The 16,502-nt window shown below is 40.8% G+C and overlaps 3 protein-coding genes and 1 long non-coding RNA gene across 6 annotated transcripts; 3 read left to right on the top strand and 1 right to left on the bottom strand.

The window, feature by feature from the left end:
- The first annotated feature begins 300 nt into the window (after positions 1–300).
- LOC112173617 (protein FD) lies at positions 301–1,840 on the top strand. Its single transcript, XM_024311300.2, has 3 exons — positions 301–1,122; positions 1,237–1,314; positions 1,400–1,840. The coding sequence occupies exons 1-3, from the start codon at positions 586–588 to the stop codon at positions 1,457–1,459; spliced, it is 675 nt and encodes a 224-aa protein (XP_024167068.1). The 5' UTR covers positions 301–585; the 3' UTR covers positions 1,460–1,840.
- A 4,635-nt stretch (positions 1,841–6,475) lies between these two features.
- LOC121049662 lies at positions 6,476–9,684 on the top strand. The gene is made up of 2 exons (XR_005800998.1): positions 6,476–6,632; positions 9,501–9,684. It is a non-coding gene; the product is annotated as an uncharacterized LOC121049662 (long non-coding RNA).
- Positions 9,685–11,441: 1,757 nt separating this feature from the next.
- On the top strand, positions 11,442–15,496 carry LOC112173784 (CO(2)-response secreted protease). Of its 3 annotated transcripts, none has more exons than XM_040509313.1 (9): positions 11,442–11,898; positions 12,002–12,261; positions 12,358–12,469; positions 12,601–13,111; positions 13,195–13,295; positions 13,408–13,653; positions 13,734–13,848; positions 13,939–14,149; positions 14,249–15,496. In XM_040509313.1, the coding sequence occupies exons 1-9, from the start codon at positions 11,699–11,701 to the stop codon at positions 14,806–14,808; spliced, it is 2,316 nt and encodes a 771-aa protein (XP_040365247.1). In that variant the 5' UTR covers positions 11,442–11,698; the 3' UTR covers positions 14,809–15,496. The 3 variants fall into 3 exon arrangements, with proteins under 3 accessions (XP_040365247.1, XP_040365248.1, XP_024167234.1); XM_040509314.1 differs by having other exon boundaries at positions 11,443–11,898; positions 12,016–12,261; XM_024311466.2 differs by having other exon boundaries at positions 11,443–11,898; positions 11,972–12,261.
- Positions 15,312–16,472, bottom strand: LOC112173783 (SKP1-like protein 1B). Its single transcript, XM_024311464.2, has 2 exons — positions 16,044–16,472; positions 15,312–15,675 (listed from the first exon to the last, which is right to left on the bottom strand). Exons 1-2 carry the CDS (start codon positions 16,347–16,349, stop codon positions 15,502–15,504), a joined length of 480 nt encoding a protein of 159 aa, XP_024167232.1. The 5' UTR covers positions 16,350–16,472; the 3' UTR covers positions 15,312–15,501.
- Positions 16,473–16,502: the final 30 nt, after the last annotated feature.

Raw genomic sequence — 16,502 nt, 5'->3', positions numbered from 1 at the left:
GTTGACAATATAAATAGCTACTAGTGAACTTTAATCATGACAATTGTTAATCAGCAAAAAAAAATCAAAGAGAATTATTATCGACACTTTTAAAAGAATTGATACACTTACAAGATAAGTATCAGACTGTAAATTTTTTTTAAATTAATTATTTTAATATGTAATATAAAAAAAATATTTATATTCCAACAAATGATCTAAACTGCTTTATGCACTAGACCTGGGTTAGAAAACTAAAATTTGAGATCTCTAGGGTATGTTGAGTAAAATTAAAAGGTTATTATATGGTGAGTCCTGAAGCGAGTGAGAGACAGGGCCGGCTGCAAATGTTTGCCATTTTGATTATGATCCCAGGTTCCGAGCCCTAGTAGGCTATTACTCCATTTGGTATCGCCATCAAAAGGTACTCTAGTCCCGTGTGCCCCATAATATAATAGCAAGTGGATTTTGGAAACAAGACAAAACTAAAAGCCTAGCTCTTCTTGATTAGTTACAACAATAACAGATCCAAAAACAAAGGGCCTTCCATCTCTTTGCTTACTTCTAAAACCCTTCATCTCAATCTGAAACATCGATCCGTTTCCGATGACGATGGAGGATGTGTGGAAAGACATAAGTCTAGCTTCTCTTTGTGACCACAACTCACCGGCGGCTGCTGCCGGCAGCTCCGCCTCACGTAACGACTCTGCAGCTATTCGTGGCTTCATTTTTCAAGATTTCATGGCGGCGGCGTCCAACAAACTCACTCCTTCTCTTGCTACTGATCTAGCGCCACTGCCACAGCCACCGGCCACTCTCCTCAGCTTGAGTTCTTCCGGTTCCGATCATTTTCAACACTGCCAAGTTCAAAGCGCTACTGCTACTGCTAGTACCAACACTACCGCTCCACCAATACCAGTGACGCCAAACGCGCAAAGACTGCACCGTATTAGTACTATTCCTTCATCTTCTGTGATCTCTTTCTCCAATAAGCACGCGAATAACTCGTCGGAGGCTTTGGATTCTTCCCCGTCTTGCAAGAAAAGGGCGTTAGAAGAAAATGGAGAGAACTCTAGGCATGTCCGGCATAAGCGGATGATCAAGAACAGAGAATCGGCCTCTCGCTCCCGAGCACGAAAGCAAGTACGTACTTTCTGGCTAAGACTCTCCAGTTTGGTTCATACTAGCTAACCGATTTATTACTTTTTCTGGTTAGATTCATTCCTGAAAATGAGTTGTGTTGGGAACTTTATGCAGGCTTATACAAGTGAGCTGGAACTTGAACTAGCACATTTGCGGGAGGAGAATGCCAGACTTAAAAGACGGCAAGAAAAGGTTGTTGGGGGTTACTTGATTATATGGTAAATTATAATTTGGTGTTCTTAATTATTGATTTGGGTTTGTTCATGTGGGATTGCAGATCTCCTTAGCAGCCCCTGTAGCAGCAGCAACTCCTCCAAAAAGGGCACACTCTGTGTAGAAAAAGGAAACAGATGTTTGGTTTTTGGATGCCAAGCTACTCAATTGGGTTAACTCCTTTTGTTTTTTTTTTTTGGTCCCTGTTCTTGTACAAAGAAGACAAGTTTGCTGCTAGGCATATATGAATCATGGATGGGACATGTTTGGCTAACCTTATCTTTTTTGCCCTTTTAGACTTTTTTTCTTTCTTGTTTCCCAAACCTTATCTTTCACTCACCTGCTACTCATTATCATGTAGTCTTCTTTCACTCCCTTAATTTCCTCTCCCACAATATTACCTTACCTTACTCTCCTCAGTATCTTATTCTTTTCTTTTCCTTTGCGGGTATTTTTACTATTTTATTAGAAATTCTTGGATTTTCTAAGGTTTATGTTTGCCCTGTATAATCATGTTTGTATCATGAGCAATATCTTTAGGGGATTGAAATTTACACTCTTCAGTGTACAATCCACATTTCATGTTTTTTTATAATATGTTAACATCACATTTTTACGATTTACACTACAAAAAGACAAAACTTAAAACACTAAAAAAGAAAATATAGAGTTTAGATTGTAAAATAAGAAACGTGAATTTCACTCCCCTATTTTTATTGACTAAATGACTGAGAATTAATTTTCTTAGTCCTGCCCTCAATTGGGATTAATGAAGTATTAATTTTATTTTTTTTTAAAATGACTGAGAATTGGGAAAAAAATATATAAATAATGAATTTATAAATTGTCTAAATTTATTGGATTTTTTTTTCTTAAGATTATAATTGATGAAAATTTCTTCTTACATATATAGATGATTATCTGCAATTTTGTTAATCAAGGCTTAAGGACAGCCTCACCAGCCCAATTTCAAAAAAAAAAAAATATATATATATATATATATAGATGATTATCTAAACTATTTAAATTTTTTAACACAACTTGCACATGGCAACTTGTAGAAACTGTACATTATTTATTACATATCTTACAAGTAGTTCATTGTATGACATTATTTTACTGAGACACATAAAGCTGTATATTATTAATGAAGAAAAATTCTTACATACGGCAGCCGCACGGCCATGTGGTGCGGCTGCCCAATCAAAACCCATCAAATTTTATATGTATTTTGAAACTGTCCGTACTTTTTAAAGTGAAATATCTAATATACCCTTTATTAAGAATTTGATTGGGCAGCCCTACCACGTGTCCTTTATGCATGCCCTACGCAAGACTTTCTCATTAATGAAATGTGATGGTACAATACCTTTTGAAAATATAATTTTTTTTTTTTTTTCCTTATATTATCTTCCTTGTTCTGTGCCTCTGTGGAGTGAAACAGACATCACATTGTTTAATAATTTGTGTCAACTTCAAAGACAGTCACACATCACTCAGACATGGATCTTGTTACTATAATAGTAATGCTATGTGATTGTGGTTATCTTTCCAATTAAAGGATGTAAGTAGGAGACAGAAGAGGGGTCAGCTAAGGTGAAAAAGTGATTAGTGAATGTGTAATTAAGTAAGAGATAAAAAGCGTTTTGACTGTTTCCTTTAGGGAATCCACTTTGCCAGTTATGCTTTGTGTCCGTTTCCAGAACCCGAAAAATTAAGACATTATTTATTATTTAATTATTTCTTTTTGTTACATTAGAGGTTGAATGCTTAAACTAAATCTATTGCTAACCCAGTCTCAAACCCACCATAAAGAGATAACATATTTATGTAGTGGTAGTTGTTCAACTTGTCGACTGGGCCTTTTTTATTATTATTTAATTTATTTTTATTTTTATTTTTATTATTATTATTTTTTTTTTAAGAGAAGGACGTCAACAACTTAATTGGTTAATGTAACAGAGCCAGAGTGTACAAAGAGTGACTACAGAGTTACTATGGCTTAGTTTGTGATTGCTTTTGGTCCAAAAGCGCTTCTGGAGGAAAGTAAGGTTGTTTGGTAAACTTCAAAATTGTTGCTTTTGGGCGGAAGCGATTCTCTGGGCAGCAGGAAATCAGAAGCTACTTTTAGTAGCTTTTGAAAATGGCTTTTGCAGAATACGGAAGATTTAATAAAGTTAAGCCAACTACCTATTTTATCCTCGTCCTTTTCTAATCGATCGAAATACAACAGAGCCAACAATAAGCATACATCCACAGCCCATTCTATTTATGCACCGAGCAAAACAGTCTCAATACACATGGAGTATGAGAATGAAATTTACCTTTACTGTGTTAATAACGATTATTGCTACTGTGTGTAGCTTCGAACACGATCACTGAACAAGATGTTTTCTAACTTCGAAGCCAACACCCTGCTACCCTCCAATTCCACTCGGGTTTGCACTCCACTACATAGATTCTGAAATTGAGCGCTACCAAGCCCGGTTTCTTGCTCTAGGATGATCATCAAAGTCGAAATCAAACCACGAAGCCCAGAAAACTGTCGTGCACAGTGAGCTCCGTCAGCACCGAAAACAACCAAAAATCCCATTCGATCATAACTCATGCGAAATCGAAAATTAGGTGTACTATCGTGTAGAGCGTGAAGAGAAGATCAATTTCTATACCTCAAGCATCGACAACGGTGACCAGAGTCGTCGGAAATGCTTCAAGCTTCCAAGCTTCGAATCTCTCTCAGATCCTTGCATGGACGATCCATCACCATAGACGTGTCAGCATTGAGATGAGGAGTCGAACGCTAGTGGTGCGCCGCCAGGATATGGCCGGACAGAGAAGTTCCAGCCGGATCTCTTTTTCTGGTCGTCGGGTCGCGTCGCGGGTCAGAGGCTCTGATCCCTTCCCCAGCCTTCTAAATCGATTTGATCTGGTCCATCCCCTTTTAAACAACATCTAACGGTCAAGATCAGTCGGTGGAGAAAGTGAACGGCTTAGATCGCTTCTCCTGATTTTCTATTTTCCTTTAATAATTTCTTTAATCCCCAAAACTTCCAAAATTCGTAAAAATTAGCTCAGGTATCCGAAAAATTCTCCGAAAATTCTCACTGACTCGTTGTGTCGTGTACGTTACTCTCAAACCCTTAAATCAAGAATTTCTCCCAGTGAAAAATTCTGATAAATATTTCTGAGCACCATTAATAATTTTCGAGATCGTAAATAAATAATTATCAAATGATCTCAATTAAGCTCGATAAATTTTCCGAGGCTCACATGTCTTGTTCTATCGAAATATTGGGTCTAGTGCAAGTTGTGGGAGTTGTGGTTTCAGGGAAGAGACTGCTATTCATTGTTTGTGGGACAGTAAAGTAGCTACTGATCTGTGGAAAAATACTTTCTTGGTGGATGTCTGCAAAGTCTGGAAATAATGAAATTTCATGGAGCTTTTTAATCTTGTTGCAACTGTTGCTAAAGATTGAGAGCTAGAATGGTTTGCAGTGATTGCTAGTTTTTTATGGCAAAATAGAAATTGCAGAGTTCATGGGAAGAATGTCTCACAAGCCCTTGAGTTAATTAACAAGATTGCTGCTTGGTTTGATTTTAATAGTACAGTACAAAAAGGAGATGATGAGATGAGTAATGTGCCTAGTGTATTAACATGTATGACCATTTTGGTGATTATACCCAGCCAAAACACTTTTGTCTTGCAACTTACCAAACACTTAGAAATTGCTTTTTGTTCTCACAACACTTTTAAAAACAGTTTACCAAATACTCAGCTGTTTATTCTCACAGCAAGTTCGGAAGTGCTTCCTCTCACAGCACAGCAATCCCAAACTAAGCCTATATCATGGATGATGGAAACAATCCCATACTTGTACAAAATTTTATGAGTTCTAAATATGGGCCCAACAGTGAATGAGTTTGAAGGCCACAGCCCATTCCAGACCAACCAATAATAAAAATAAAAACAAAAACCAGGCCCATGTCTAAACCAGTTGTATACAATACAGAGAGCCAGTCGATCTGTCACCTCCCCAATGTGGATCCAAGATCCCATGACTGGTTAGGATCCAAACCATGATGCAACCACCCATCACCACCACGAGATCTGAGTGCTGCATGAGCAAATCTCGTATTGGAGGAATAACAGCGATAAATCGATGAAATACTGGTGGAAAAACCGAAGGGTTTAACAGAAGAGACCATGAACTCAATGAAAACATCAAACAGGCAACACGAGGAAGAAATGTCTCTATGTAAGCCAAGGTCATTGACAGTCGAAGCACCAGATCTAAGGTTCGCCGGTGCTAGAGGAGAGGCAGAGAGAAAATTCTCACCTTCGCTCCTCGTATTTTAGATTTGATTCACATTTATGATTATTTTTGGGTTATCTTATGACCAATCTATTTAGACAAATGGTTTAATTAAACTCTCAGCGATAAACCTATTATCTGGATTTCATCAGGGTCTTCGAGTTTTTTTTCTAAGAAGGACCCTAGCGCATCTTTCGGAGTACTTGAATGGCGCTTGTCCATTGGTGGTCCTGTATCTATGTCGGCCTTGGTCGCGTGATGTTGGGGCTGCTGCTAGACGAACCTCAAAGGCCTGCTGATGGCTGTTTTCAGTTTGTTCTTGGCTTGGACATTGACAACATCGGCGCTGAATCATGGTCATTTGCTGCGCTGAGGCATGTGGGATCAACGGGGAGATGGTGGGTCGAGGAGCAACGCATAGGTGGTGGCTTTGATAGAGGTGTAGGTAGCGGGGTTTTAAGGTGGTGTCTTGGTGCAGTGGAGATCGGTCCGTGTTGGGACGAGTCTTCTCTTGTAAGGATTAGGGCTGGGCAGAAAACTGAATACAGTGGCAAAATCGACCGACCCGCACCGGAAAAGCGGGTCGGGTAACTGAACGGAATAAATAGTGTAAAAAAAACAGCAGGAACCACACTGACCAGATTACATGCGGTCCAGGTTCGGTGTCCGGTTTCAAACCGACCCGACAGAATTTTATTAATATATATATTTTTATATTGCTGTTTATATCCTATTGGTGGTTATAACTCTTACCATAGACCTTACCACAGCCTATCACCAGGGTAAACAAAACGCAAACTACCCCTCTCTTTTTCAGTTTCACACTTTCACTCTTTCTCGAGCGCCTCTCTTCGCCCTCTCTCAAAACAGTGAACCCTATCATCTCTCTGTCCGATTTCGATCTCCTCTCTCTCAAATCAAACCCTATCATCTCTCTCACATTAAATCCTCTCTCTCCTGTCATTTCAATCTCTCGCTCTCTCGGTGAGTTATCTCAAATCAAACCCTGTCATTATTGTTAAGAGTTTTATGGAATCATGGAATGTTTATTGTTTAGACTTTGATTATGAGTTTATGATTTCCGATTGCTATGGGTTTCACGTAGGTATTACTGTTATTAGTTTTATGGAATGTTATGAGTTTATGAGATTCTGTATTACTGTTATGAGTTGTATGGAATGTTATGAGTTTAAACTTTGATTCTAAGTTTATGAGTTATGTTAATGTTCAAAGTTCAGCGGCAGCTAAGCCTTTACTAACGCTGGTTCGATGGGCGGACTGCTATCTATGATACTCTTTAGAGCTCCCGCTACCTATCAAATGAAATACAGAGGACGTCAAAGGGAGACCGCACTGAGCGGTCTTCTCTTCTCCGATGCCTAAGTTAGTCAATGTATTTGTGTTGACAAAGTAATAGTAGGTAAGTATTAAATGTGTAATAAATGAGGAGAGAAGATAGAACCTTTTATAGGTGAAGAATGAGCTGATCTTCTTCATGTTTTCGATGTGGGACTGACATGCTTCAGTCCCCAGCTTCTGGAGCTTCTAATGCTGTCTTGGCACGGCGCGTGGCGGTGCGTTAGCGGTGATCTGTGGACAAGCCGGGGCTTAGGCGGTAGCCTGCTTGGCTATGTTCCCGTAGGTCACTCCTTTGGCGGGAGTTGGTACCGCTAGCGGTAGCATAAGCACACCGGGGAGGAACAGAGTATACCCTCATAGCACACCCTCATATTACACCCTACCAAACACCAAAACCCACCCCCAAAACTCGCTTTACACCCTCAGAGCACACCGGGGAGGAACAGAGTACCCCAAATCGGAAAAAACCCATAAACCGACAAAAGCAAACGCAGAAATCCAATAAAACAGGGATGAGATTCAGAGTACCAACCTCAAAGGTGAGAACTTGGTTGCAGTCAAAGGCGCTTCTCTTCACTACAGAAGATCTTAGTGCTTCAAAAGTGGATACCTTCGCGGAACCTTAGCAATCCTCTTCTCGGAATGCAGTGCGAAGCTTGAAGACAACGACAGAAGGTAAAAAGTACGATATGTCAAACCTACAGGTTTCTCTCTCTTTTATGTCAACATCAAACTAATCTAGGCCGTCCGCCGAAAAACGACATCGCACCACAACCGTACACGTGCACCACAAACGCACATACTCTGCCTCGGTTACAAAATCAATAATTACTCCCATTAATGACGGGATGACGGGAGTACTGAAGAGACGCTATCGCACACACTAATCCAATACATGTAGTCCACGTGTCGGGCACCATCACACAAAGCGTCTGTCCAAGGTAACCCTCGAAAAGGAAAATTGTCAATCATCGAAGGACTCAGCGAAATAGTCTCCGCTAGCGGAACTTCTCTTTCCATCTTGCAAGCTAGATAGTCCCAGCTAAGCGCAATTCCGCTAGTGGAACTTCTCTCTTTCCATCTTGCAAGCGAGATAGTCTCCGCTAAGCACAACTCCGCTAGCGGAACTTCTCTTTCCATCTTGCAAGCGAGCTAGTATCTGATGAAGATAACTCCGCAAGCGAGACTTCTCTCTCAACACCTGGGAAGACCGTCACCGCTGACCTCAATGCCATGCACCATCCTGCCGCTAGGCAGGTCCTCGCGACATTGTCGGCCACTAGTGGCGACTCCCGAGGTAACGCCTCACTGACAACGACCTCAACGGGCGTTGCGGTCAAAACATGGTCATCCGGGACAGGTAGGGGGATGCGTCAACAGTCTTCGACGACCCTGATCAGGCATGTTGACCCCCGCCACTTGGGTATCAAAGATTGGGTTCGCTACCCAACACCCTCTGCTCAGCGCAGCTCCCCTTAACAAACAATACACCGGCCAAACGGAGGTCTATCTTAGCCAGGGAGTGGGGGACTCCCTAGGGGCCTAGCAGGGGCCCACCCGGAAAGGGTATAAAGCGTTTGCTCAGTAAGTCCATGGTTGACAACGCACTGACACTAATTATGCTTTTGCAAGAATGGCGGAAGCAACGCTTCGAACCGCTAGGCAACTCCACAACCAAGATTGCCCTCCTTGACTGGGGACTTGGGGACTTGTACTTACATAGGCATTTGCAAGCATAATTAGCTATAATGAGCCACGCTCATGCTACCGCTAGCAGTACCAACTCCCGCCAAAGGAATGACCTACGGGAACACAGCCAAGCAGGCTACCGCCTAAGCCCTGGCTTGCCCCTAGATCACCGCTAACGGGCCTCTCCAAGACAGCATCAGAAGCTCCAGAAGCTGGGGACTGAAGCATGTCAGTCCCACATCGAAAACATGAAGAAGATCATCTCATTCTTCAACTATAAAAGGTTCTCTCTTCTCTCCTCATTGATTACGCATTTAATACTTATCTACTGTTACTTTGTCAACACAAATACATTGATTAATTTAGGTATTGGAGAAGAGAAGACCGCTGAGCGCGGTTTCCCTTTGATACCCTCTGTATTTCATTTAATAGGTAGCGGGAACTCTAAAGAGTATCATAGATAGCGGTCTGCCCATCGGACCAGCGTTAGTAAAGGTTTAGCTATCGCTGAACTTTAAACATTAACAAGTTCTGATTGTTATGAGTTTCGAGTCTTTAGACCACCGATGAGCTTAGGGTTTGAATTTGGGATTTGATGGAGTTTAGGGTTTCTGGGTTTCATTTTTTGTTGTTTGTTGTTTCTGGGTTTCATTTTTTGGGGTTATGGCTATGAAATTAAGTTGATTGGGTTTCATTCTAATGTTATGTGTTTATTAATTAAACTACTCACTGGTTTGTTTATGTTTTGGGTTTTTTGTATTTGATGTTGAATCTGATTGATTGCAAATTCTGGTGTTACTCAAGGTGATGTACCTGTTAAATTGGGAGAATGATGAAGCATTGAAGCAAACCTGCAAGCTGCAGCATCTAGGATGGCTTGTGTTCAATCTACTTTTATTTTCTTTTGAACTTGTAATAACTTGGAGTTTGGTTGAATTGTTCTCTATTTTTATTTAGGTCAGTAACCATTAACTAAGTTTGGACTATAGACTTATGGAGTATGGAATATGCTTGCAGCTCTTGCTTAAATGTTTATTGTTTAGGACTCTAGGTGTTTAGGTCCTTCAGGATGTAAAAGCAGGTGTTATATTTGAATTGTATGGCTTGTAGATGGGCTTGAGAATGGCCTTAAAAAAAGCAGGTAAAATGTGAAAGTGAAAAACTTGGGCCTGCAAATATTGAGCCATAAATGAATAAAAAAAAACCGACCCAAAACTGAAATTTCGGCCCAGCCCAAAACCGAACTTTCGGCCCACTCTTTTGTAATTCGGTGCTCGGTTTGGATTTGGGCCCAACCGACTGTTCCGGTTCGAAAACTGTTTGGGCCTCGGACCGAACTGTCCCTACATATGCCCAACCCTAGTAAGGATTTCGATTAGGGCTTCGGATGGCAGCTTCGGGAGATGATGGTGGTGTTCCTCGTGGCGCGGTAGGGCTGCTGTGTTTTACTGTTGGCGGCTTTGCACAGTGCGATGAGGGCTTGGTTAGGCTACTTATTGTCGGGCTCAGGCTAGGACTGACTGTGGGTTATTGGGCTATGAACTCTATTTTAGTTTAGTTTAGTTTTATCTAAATAATTCCTTATTTTTCAGGGCACCATGCTTGTTAGGTTACTTAATGAGTCCTAACGAGTGTAGTTTGCTTGTCTATTCGCTATGTTTTTTCATAGCTTATAAGCTTGCTTTTAAGTAAACACCAAGTTCAAATATGGCAGGTCTATCTCTATGTACCACTGTAGTTTCCACCACGAATCCTTGATCTAACCTCAGCTGGTCATCGGAAGGGTATGTAATAGCCTACTTGACATAAGTTTTATTAATCCGCAAAATTTTTTAGAGTTGGTATGCTATTTATCAAGCATAATATTTGTTTTGATACTTCAATAAAAATATTTTTTTTGTACGTAAAATGTTCAGACTACGTTTTTATCTTTCATAGAACCCTACAAAGAAATTAATAGATGCTAGAGGCAGAGTAAGTGTATTCTTATCCACCTAAGGGTAAGTTTTTTTTATTAAAAATAAAAAAATTTCGTATTATCTTCGCTAATATTCACACTACTGTTTTTGAGGACAAACAATACATTTATCAATTGGCTTACTTGAAAACTTTTGTCTACCTCCACCTTTGTACGGAGCACTATGTATATATAGCCGTTCGTAGGTAAATATCATGCCATAGATTCGTAAATATAGAGTAGTAGAGTACTTATGAAAGGAGTTCAAAGTTGAAACACAAAGCAAGGATGCCATTTTTAGTAAATTTTCTTTAAAGAGATTCTTTCGACTAGAAGGATAAAGCTAAATCAAGACTCGAATGCAGATGATGGAGAATAACACTCCACCGACTCCACTCTGTTCTCTCTTTGGTCTATCAAATCGTAAACCCCACAAGTTAATCATCAGAAATGCAAATCACAGTGAGAATTGGTTACTATTCACTATAGTTTCTTCTATGTTTGAAGTTAGATTTGGAGAGATCCAAGGCTACTCATGATAATTAGATTCCTACAAGCTAGGATCTGAACTTTAAGCACAAAGGGAATGGGACGCAGTTGGTAAACCTGTTACCATAATTTAGGCTTAAATTGCTCACAACAGAATGGCGTGCATTCTAAATAAGTTATTCAAAACTAGACAACAATGCATACTGCATTGATCTAATGACATGATGTCACGGTATGATACGATGATTATGATCTTCACCAACACCACCCAGATATCCACCGCACTACGACAGTGGGATTGAGTGGAAGTATAGTTTAGTATGGTATTGCTGCCTGTTTTAGTATATACAGCTACGTGGCTTGTCTTGAAGAAATGCTCGTGCTCGTACCCACCAAATAAGCATATCCCAGTTAGCTACTTACTAGCTAGCTCATCGTCTTTGATCACCACCAAAAATGCCTAACCCTATGCATCATTATCTTGTCCAGCACATATAAAGCACTCATTAGCTTACTGATCATTACTTCAAGCCTTCAGGTGTTTCATTCATTCAGTATGGGCATGGCAGGCATCTCAATTTTCTTGACATTTGTGGTTCTCTTCCTTACTAGTATTAAAGCTAGCACTGATCAGACGAGCAACAGCAGCCGAGTTTATATTGTGTACATGGGATCTGCAGCTCCAAACTCTTTAACCAGCACTACAGCTTCCTTGAGGACTGACCATGCTCGTCTCCTTACTTCTCTGTCGAGACGGTAATTTACTCCATATACACTGAGCCTACGTACAGAATGGAAGATTAAGTTGAATATATATGTGATTTCACAGGAAAGCAAATGCGTTGGTTCACATTTATAGGCATGGTTTCGCAGGATTCGCGGCTCGGCTATCAGAGGAGGAGGCACAGTCGATGGCTCAAAAACCTGGAGTTATATCTGTTTTTCCTGATCACTTACTGAAACTCCACACCACTCATTCCTGGGATTTCCTCAAGTATCAGACTGAGTTAGAAATCGACTCATTTCCTAACAGCATCTCCGAGAATGATGATGGTGCTGCTGATGACACAGCACCGGACTCTAATGGATCTGACACCATTATCGGCATTTTAGACACAGGTGATTGAGCTTTCTATCTGGTATGCACTTCAAATTCATAGAGTTAACTAAGCCTGAGTGCCTGACTGCAAAATGTGTGCATTGATGATATAATAGGTATTTGGCCGGAGTCGGAGAGTTTTAATGACAAGGATATGGGTCCGATTCCATCAAGGTGGAAGGGAGCATGCATGAAAGGACCTGATTTTACTTCATCCAGCTGTAATAGGTAAAGCTCCTACTAACAAATACTAGTACCGGACAAAAACAAGTCGAGAAGACGATCTAATTTCATGTATAGTAAGTAATAATTCCCAGTTTGACAGAAGATCTGAATCTTGTTTCTGGGTAAAATATTAGGAAGTTAATAGGAGCAAGATTTTACAACTCCAGCGATCTAATCACAGACAACGATTCACCAAGGGATTTAGTGGGGCATGGTACGCATGTTGCAGGCACAGCGTCAGGGAGTTTTGTACCGGGTGCATCCTACTATGGCTTAGCTGCTGGGACAGCCAAGGGAGGCTCCCCAGGTTCAAGGATCGCCATGTATAAAGTATGCACAGCAGAGGGTTGCTATGGATCGGCAATTTTAGCAGCATTCGATGACGCTATCAGTGATGGGGTGGATGTTCTATCTCTGTCCCTTGGTTCGTCAAGTTATCAGCCGGAGCTGAGCAGTGACCCCATTGCAATAGGAGCTTTCCATGCAGTGGAGCAGGGGATTATAGTCGTGTCCTCGGCAGGGAATGATGGACCGAACCGCGAAACAGTTGCGAACTTTGCGCCTTGGCTATTGACTGTTGCTGCCTCTACCATTGACCGGAACTTTGAGTCTAATGTGGTCTTGGGGGGGAACAAAGTGATCAAGGTGATTCACAGTGCATCAATTTTTATGGTTTAGCTTTCTATAAATGATGTATGATAGTTCTAAATGATTATTGTGAATCTCAGGGAGAAGGCATAAATTTTTCTAGTCTCCAGAAAGTTCCTGTGTACCCACTGATATATGCACCATCTGCCAAGACAGCAGACGCTGAGGAACCCGAAGCAAGGTATACTTCATATGAATCCATTTTCCATTCTCTTATGACATGCATGTTCACAGCTCTTATCCGCACCATCTAATTGGTAAATAAACATCTAAACCAGTACTTAAATGTTCAGAAACTGCGACAGACATTCATTGGACGAAAAAATGATCAAGGGAAAGATTGTAATCTGCGACACAGATGTTCCTTTTTATACTACTGACAACCAAATAGAGGCCGTGAAGAGTCTTGGTGGAATAGGTGTAATTTTTAACAGGGATGATCATATCGGGATAATAGCAGACACATATGGAGCAGTTCCTGCAACCGCGATCAGTTTAAAGGATGCCAAAGATATCTTCTCCTATATCAACTCATCCAGGTACACAAAAAAAGCAAATCCAAATTCACGAGACCTTTCATTCAATACTGACTGACGGAAGTTATTCAATATCTGTGAAGAAACCCAGTTGCAACAATCTTACCAACAGAGACTGTGACAAAGTATAAACCAGCGCCCACGGTTGCATATTTTTCATCCAGGGGCCCTTCAGTTGCCACAAATAACATACTCAAGGCAAGCAAACTATGAAAGCAGGCTTCTAAATTTTAGGTGAATAAGTCACCAAAACTAGCAAGCAATTACTTCTAATTTACTTCTACGCAGCCTGATATTGCAGCTCCTGGCGTGGACATTCTTGCAGCTTGGACGGGCAATGACACGGTGGTTACTCCATCTGGAAAAGAGGCCCCAAAATTCAATGTGCTCTCAGGGACTTCAATGGCATGCCCACATGTTTCTGGGATAGCAGCAACCGTCAAATCTCAAAACCCCACATGGAGTCCATCAGCCATCAGATCAGCCATCATGACAACAGGTCAAGGACTAGATATTTACTAACAAAAAAAATGGTATTCCTAAACTTTACAGGCTCCTTTACCCTCCCAAAACTAATTGTCCAATCCATTTGCTGCAGCAACTCGAATAAACAATTTGAAAACCCCAATCACTACAGATTCAAGTTCAATAGCCACACCATACGATTATGGTGCGGGGGAAGTAACAGTAACCGGACCGCTACATCCAGGTCTGGTATATGAAACTGACACCGTTGACTACTTGAACTACCTCTGCTATTATGGGTTTGATACATCCAAACTCAAAACCATCGCTAGAACTGCTCCAATAGGTTTTGCTTGCTCCAAAGACTCCAAGGCTGATTACATATCCAACATCAACTACCCATCAATAGCAATTTCCAAATTCAATGGAAAAGAAAGCAGGAATATAAGCAGGAAGGTTACAAATGTTGCAGGAGATGGTGAAGTGGTTTTCACAGCGATCGTGGATACACCTAGTGGTCTAAGCGTCAAAGTGATTCCTGATAAACTACATTTTTCAAAGAACAACCAGAAGCTCAGTTATCAAATGGTTTTCTCTTCAACCACATCTGTTCCCAAGGAAGACATGTTTGGGTCTCTTACATGGAGCAATGGAAAGTATAAAGTCCGAAGTCCATTTGTTGTAAGTGTTTGAAAACTCACAGGAGAGGAGTGTTCCAGTAAGTAATGACTATTATAGAACATCTCAGCTAATAATAGCACAGGGTAGAGCTGTATCTAAGAATTACAAATCAATCCATCCTGCTGCACACAAGATTAAACCGCCAGCAAACATAGCTATTTAAAGCATACAGGTTTTGCATTTCATAAATCCTTGAATATCTATTAAATCAAAGCATGACAACCTAAGAATGACTTCCGCAGTGGTATGCAGTAACTTAAAGAGAACTGATATTTTTCAACAATTCAGTCCCTAACTTCCATTACCAACAACTAGTTTCAGTACTATGAGGCTCAATAGCAGATTTTGCCAATCATATTGCAAAAGAGTACAAGCTCTTTACCTAACTTAAGATGCAAGGATTTAGAAGTCAAAACTAAGAAACTAGAGCACTCAAAAAGCTTAAGGGGTGCAAGCAACTGAAAAGAACAAGAAAGCATAGAATTAGAATCATATTTAATATAGCGAAAGAGAACTGGAGAACAATAGAACTTGTAAATTAGAAGGGCAAGGGTTAACATGGAGGAAAGTAATTATTGTCTGTGGAGAAGCATATCCAACGAAACATAGTTCACTAAGTAAAGAAAAAGCAGTTCAGAAACAGACAGACCATAGCACATAAAGAGCAACAAACAACAAAAACAGGTTTCTTCATATTTATGACCTTCACTCAAAAGCCCATTGGTTCTCCCTGCGGACCTCCTCCTCTTCCTCTGGTGTAAAGTCATTCTTGATGTTGAATGTCTTGCGAATCTCCTCAGGTGTTTTCCCCTTGATCATGTCCGCCACCGTTTGGCAAGTAAGGTCGAGCAAGTTCTTGATGTTGAGATAGTTTGCAGCCTACAAACAAAAGAACTCAAAGATAGGGAACACATATAGATCATAATAACAGCATTTTCACACTACATATCTCTACAAATTCCTCGGAAAATTAAAGGACCAGTGCTCACCAATTACATACAGCTAAACTTTCCTAGATTCCTCTATAAAAATTGCGGCGGTATATATAATGAAATCACTGATCATGCTAAGCACATGAATACTTATTAAACAATTTATCGAGAACCGAATGTCCTAAAAGCTAAGAAAATCAATTTTTCCATGATCAAACAACAAAATTCTTATCAGATAACATGAGACCCTAAGCCAATTGAAGCAGCGATAAAAGAGAAAGCAGCAGTAAAAGGATAAAAAGTAGTAATACGGACCAGGATGAGATCGAAGAGGGTGGCCTGGTCGACCTTGACGAAGTCGGCGTCCCAGTTCTTGAGCTCATCGTCGCCGGAGGAGGAGGAGCGGTCGTCGGACTTAGGCGCAGCGTCGACGTGCTTCTTGCAGTACTCGATGACCTTGGCCAAGATCTTGCTGGTGACGTTGGGGAGAGGGATCCCATTGTCGGCGCAATCGTCCTCGATCATGTGCTTGATGGTCTGCGATTCCAAAGCCACCGCCTCGTCCACCTCGAACGACTCGCCGTCGGAGCTCTTCAGCGTTATCTTCCTTCCGGACGACATCGTTTCGATCGCTGATGTGGTTACCCTACAAACCTCTACACACAGAGAGATGAAATGATTGAGAGAGACGGAGGAGGTGGAAGGGAAAGAAATGAGTTTATAATATGGAAAAGCAAATGCAAAAATCAGACACTCTGCTCTCTTTTTTGTTTT

This window comes from Rosa chinensis, chromosome 6 (genome assembly GCF_002994745.2).
Source record: "Rosa chinensis cultivar Old Blush chromosome 6, RchiOBHm-V2, whole genome shotgun sequence".
NCBI classification, from domain to species: Eukaryota; Viridiplantae; Streptophyta; class Magnoliopsida; order Rosales; family Rosaceae; genus Rosa; species Rosa chinensis.
This window is presented reverse-complemented; position numbering and strand designations above follow the sequence as displayed.

Excerpts from the sequence above, each read along its gene's own strand:
- LOC112173784 (XM_024311466.2), top strand. The coding sequence starts at position 11,699 with ATGGGCATGGCAGGCATCTCAATTTTCTTGACATTTGTGGTTCTCTTC. Across the intron at positions 11,899-11,971 it reads CTTACTTCTCTGTCGAGACG|GAAAGCAAATGCGTTGGTTC; the intron begins GTAATTTACTCC and ends GTGATTTCACAG. Across the intron at positions 14,150-14,248 it reads ATCAGCCATCATGACAACAG|CAACTCGAATAAACAATTTG; the intron begins GTCAAGGACTAG and ends CATTTGCTGCAG.
- LOC112173617 (XM_024311300.2), top strand. The coding sequence starts at position 586 with ATGACGATGGAGGATGTGTGGAAAGACATAAGTCTAGCTTCTCTTTGT. Across the intron at positions 1,123-1,236 it reads GCTCCCGAGCACGAAAGCAA|GCTTATACAAGTGAGCTGGA; the intron begins GTACGTACTTTC and ends AACTTTATGCAG. Across the intron at positions 1,315-1,399 it reads TTAAAAGACGGCAAGAAAAG|ATCTCCTTAGCAGCCCCTGT; the intron begins GTTGTTGGGGGT and ends GTGGGATTGCAG.
- LOC112173783 (XM_024311464.2), bottom strand. The coding sequence starts at position 16,349 with ATGTCGTCCGGAAGGAAGATAACGCTGAAGAGCTCCGACGGCGAGTCG. Across the intron at positions 15,676-16,043 it reads CCCTCTTCGATCTCATCCTG|GCTGCAAACTATCTCAACAT; the intron begins GTCCGTATTACT and ends TTTTGTTTGTAG.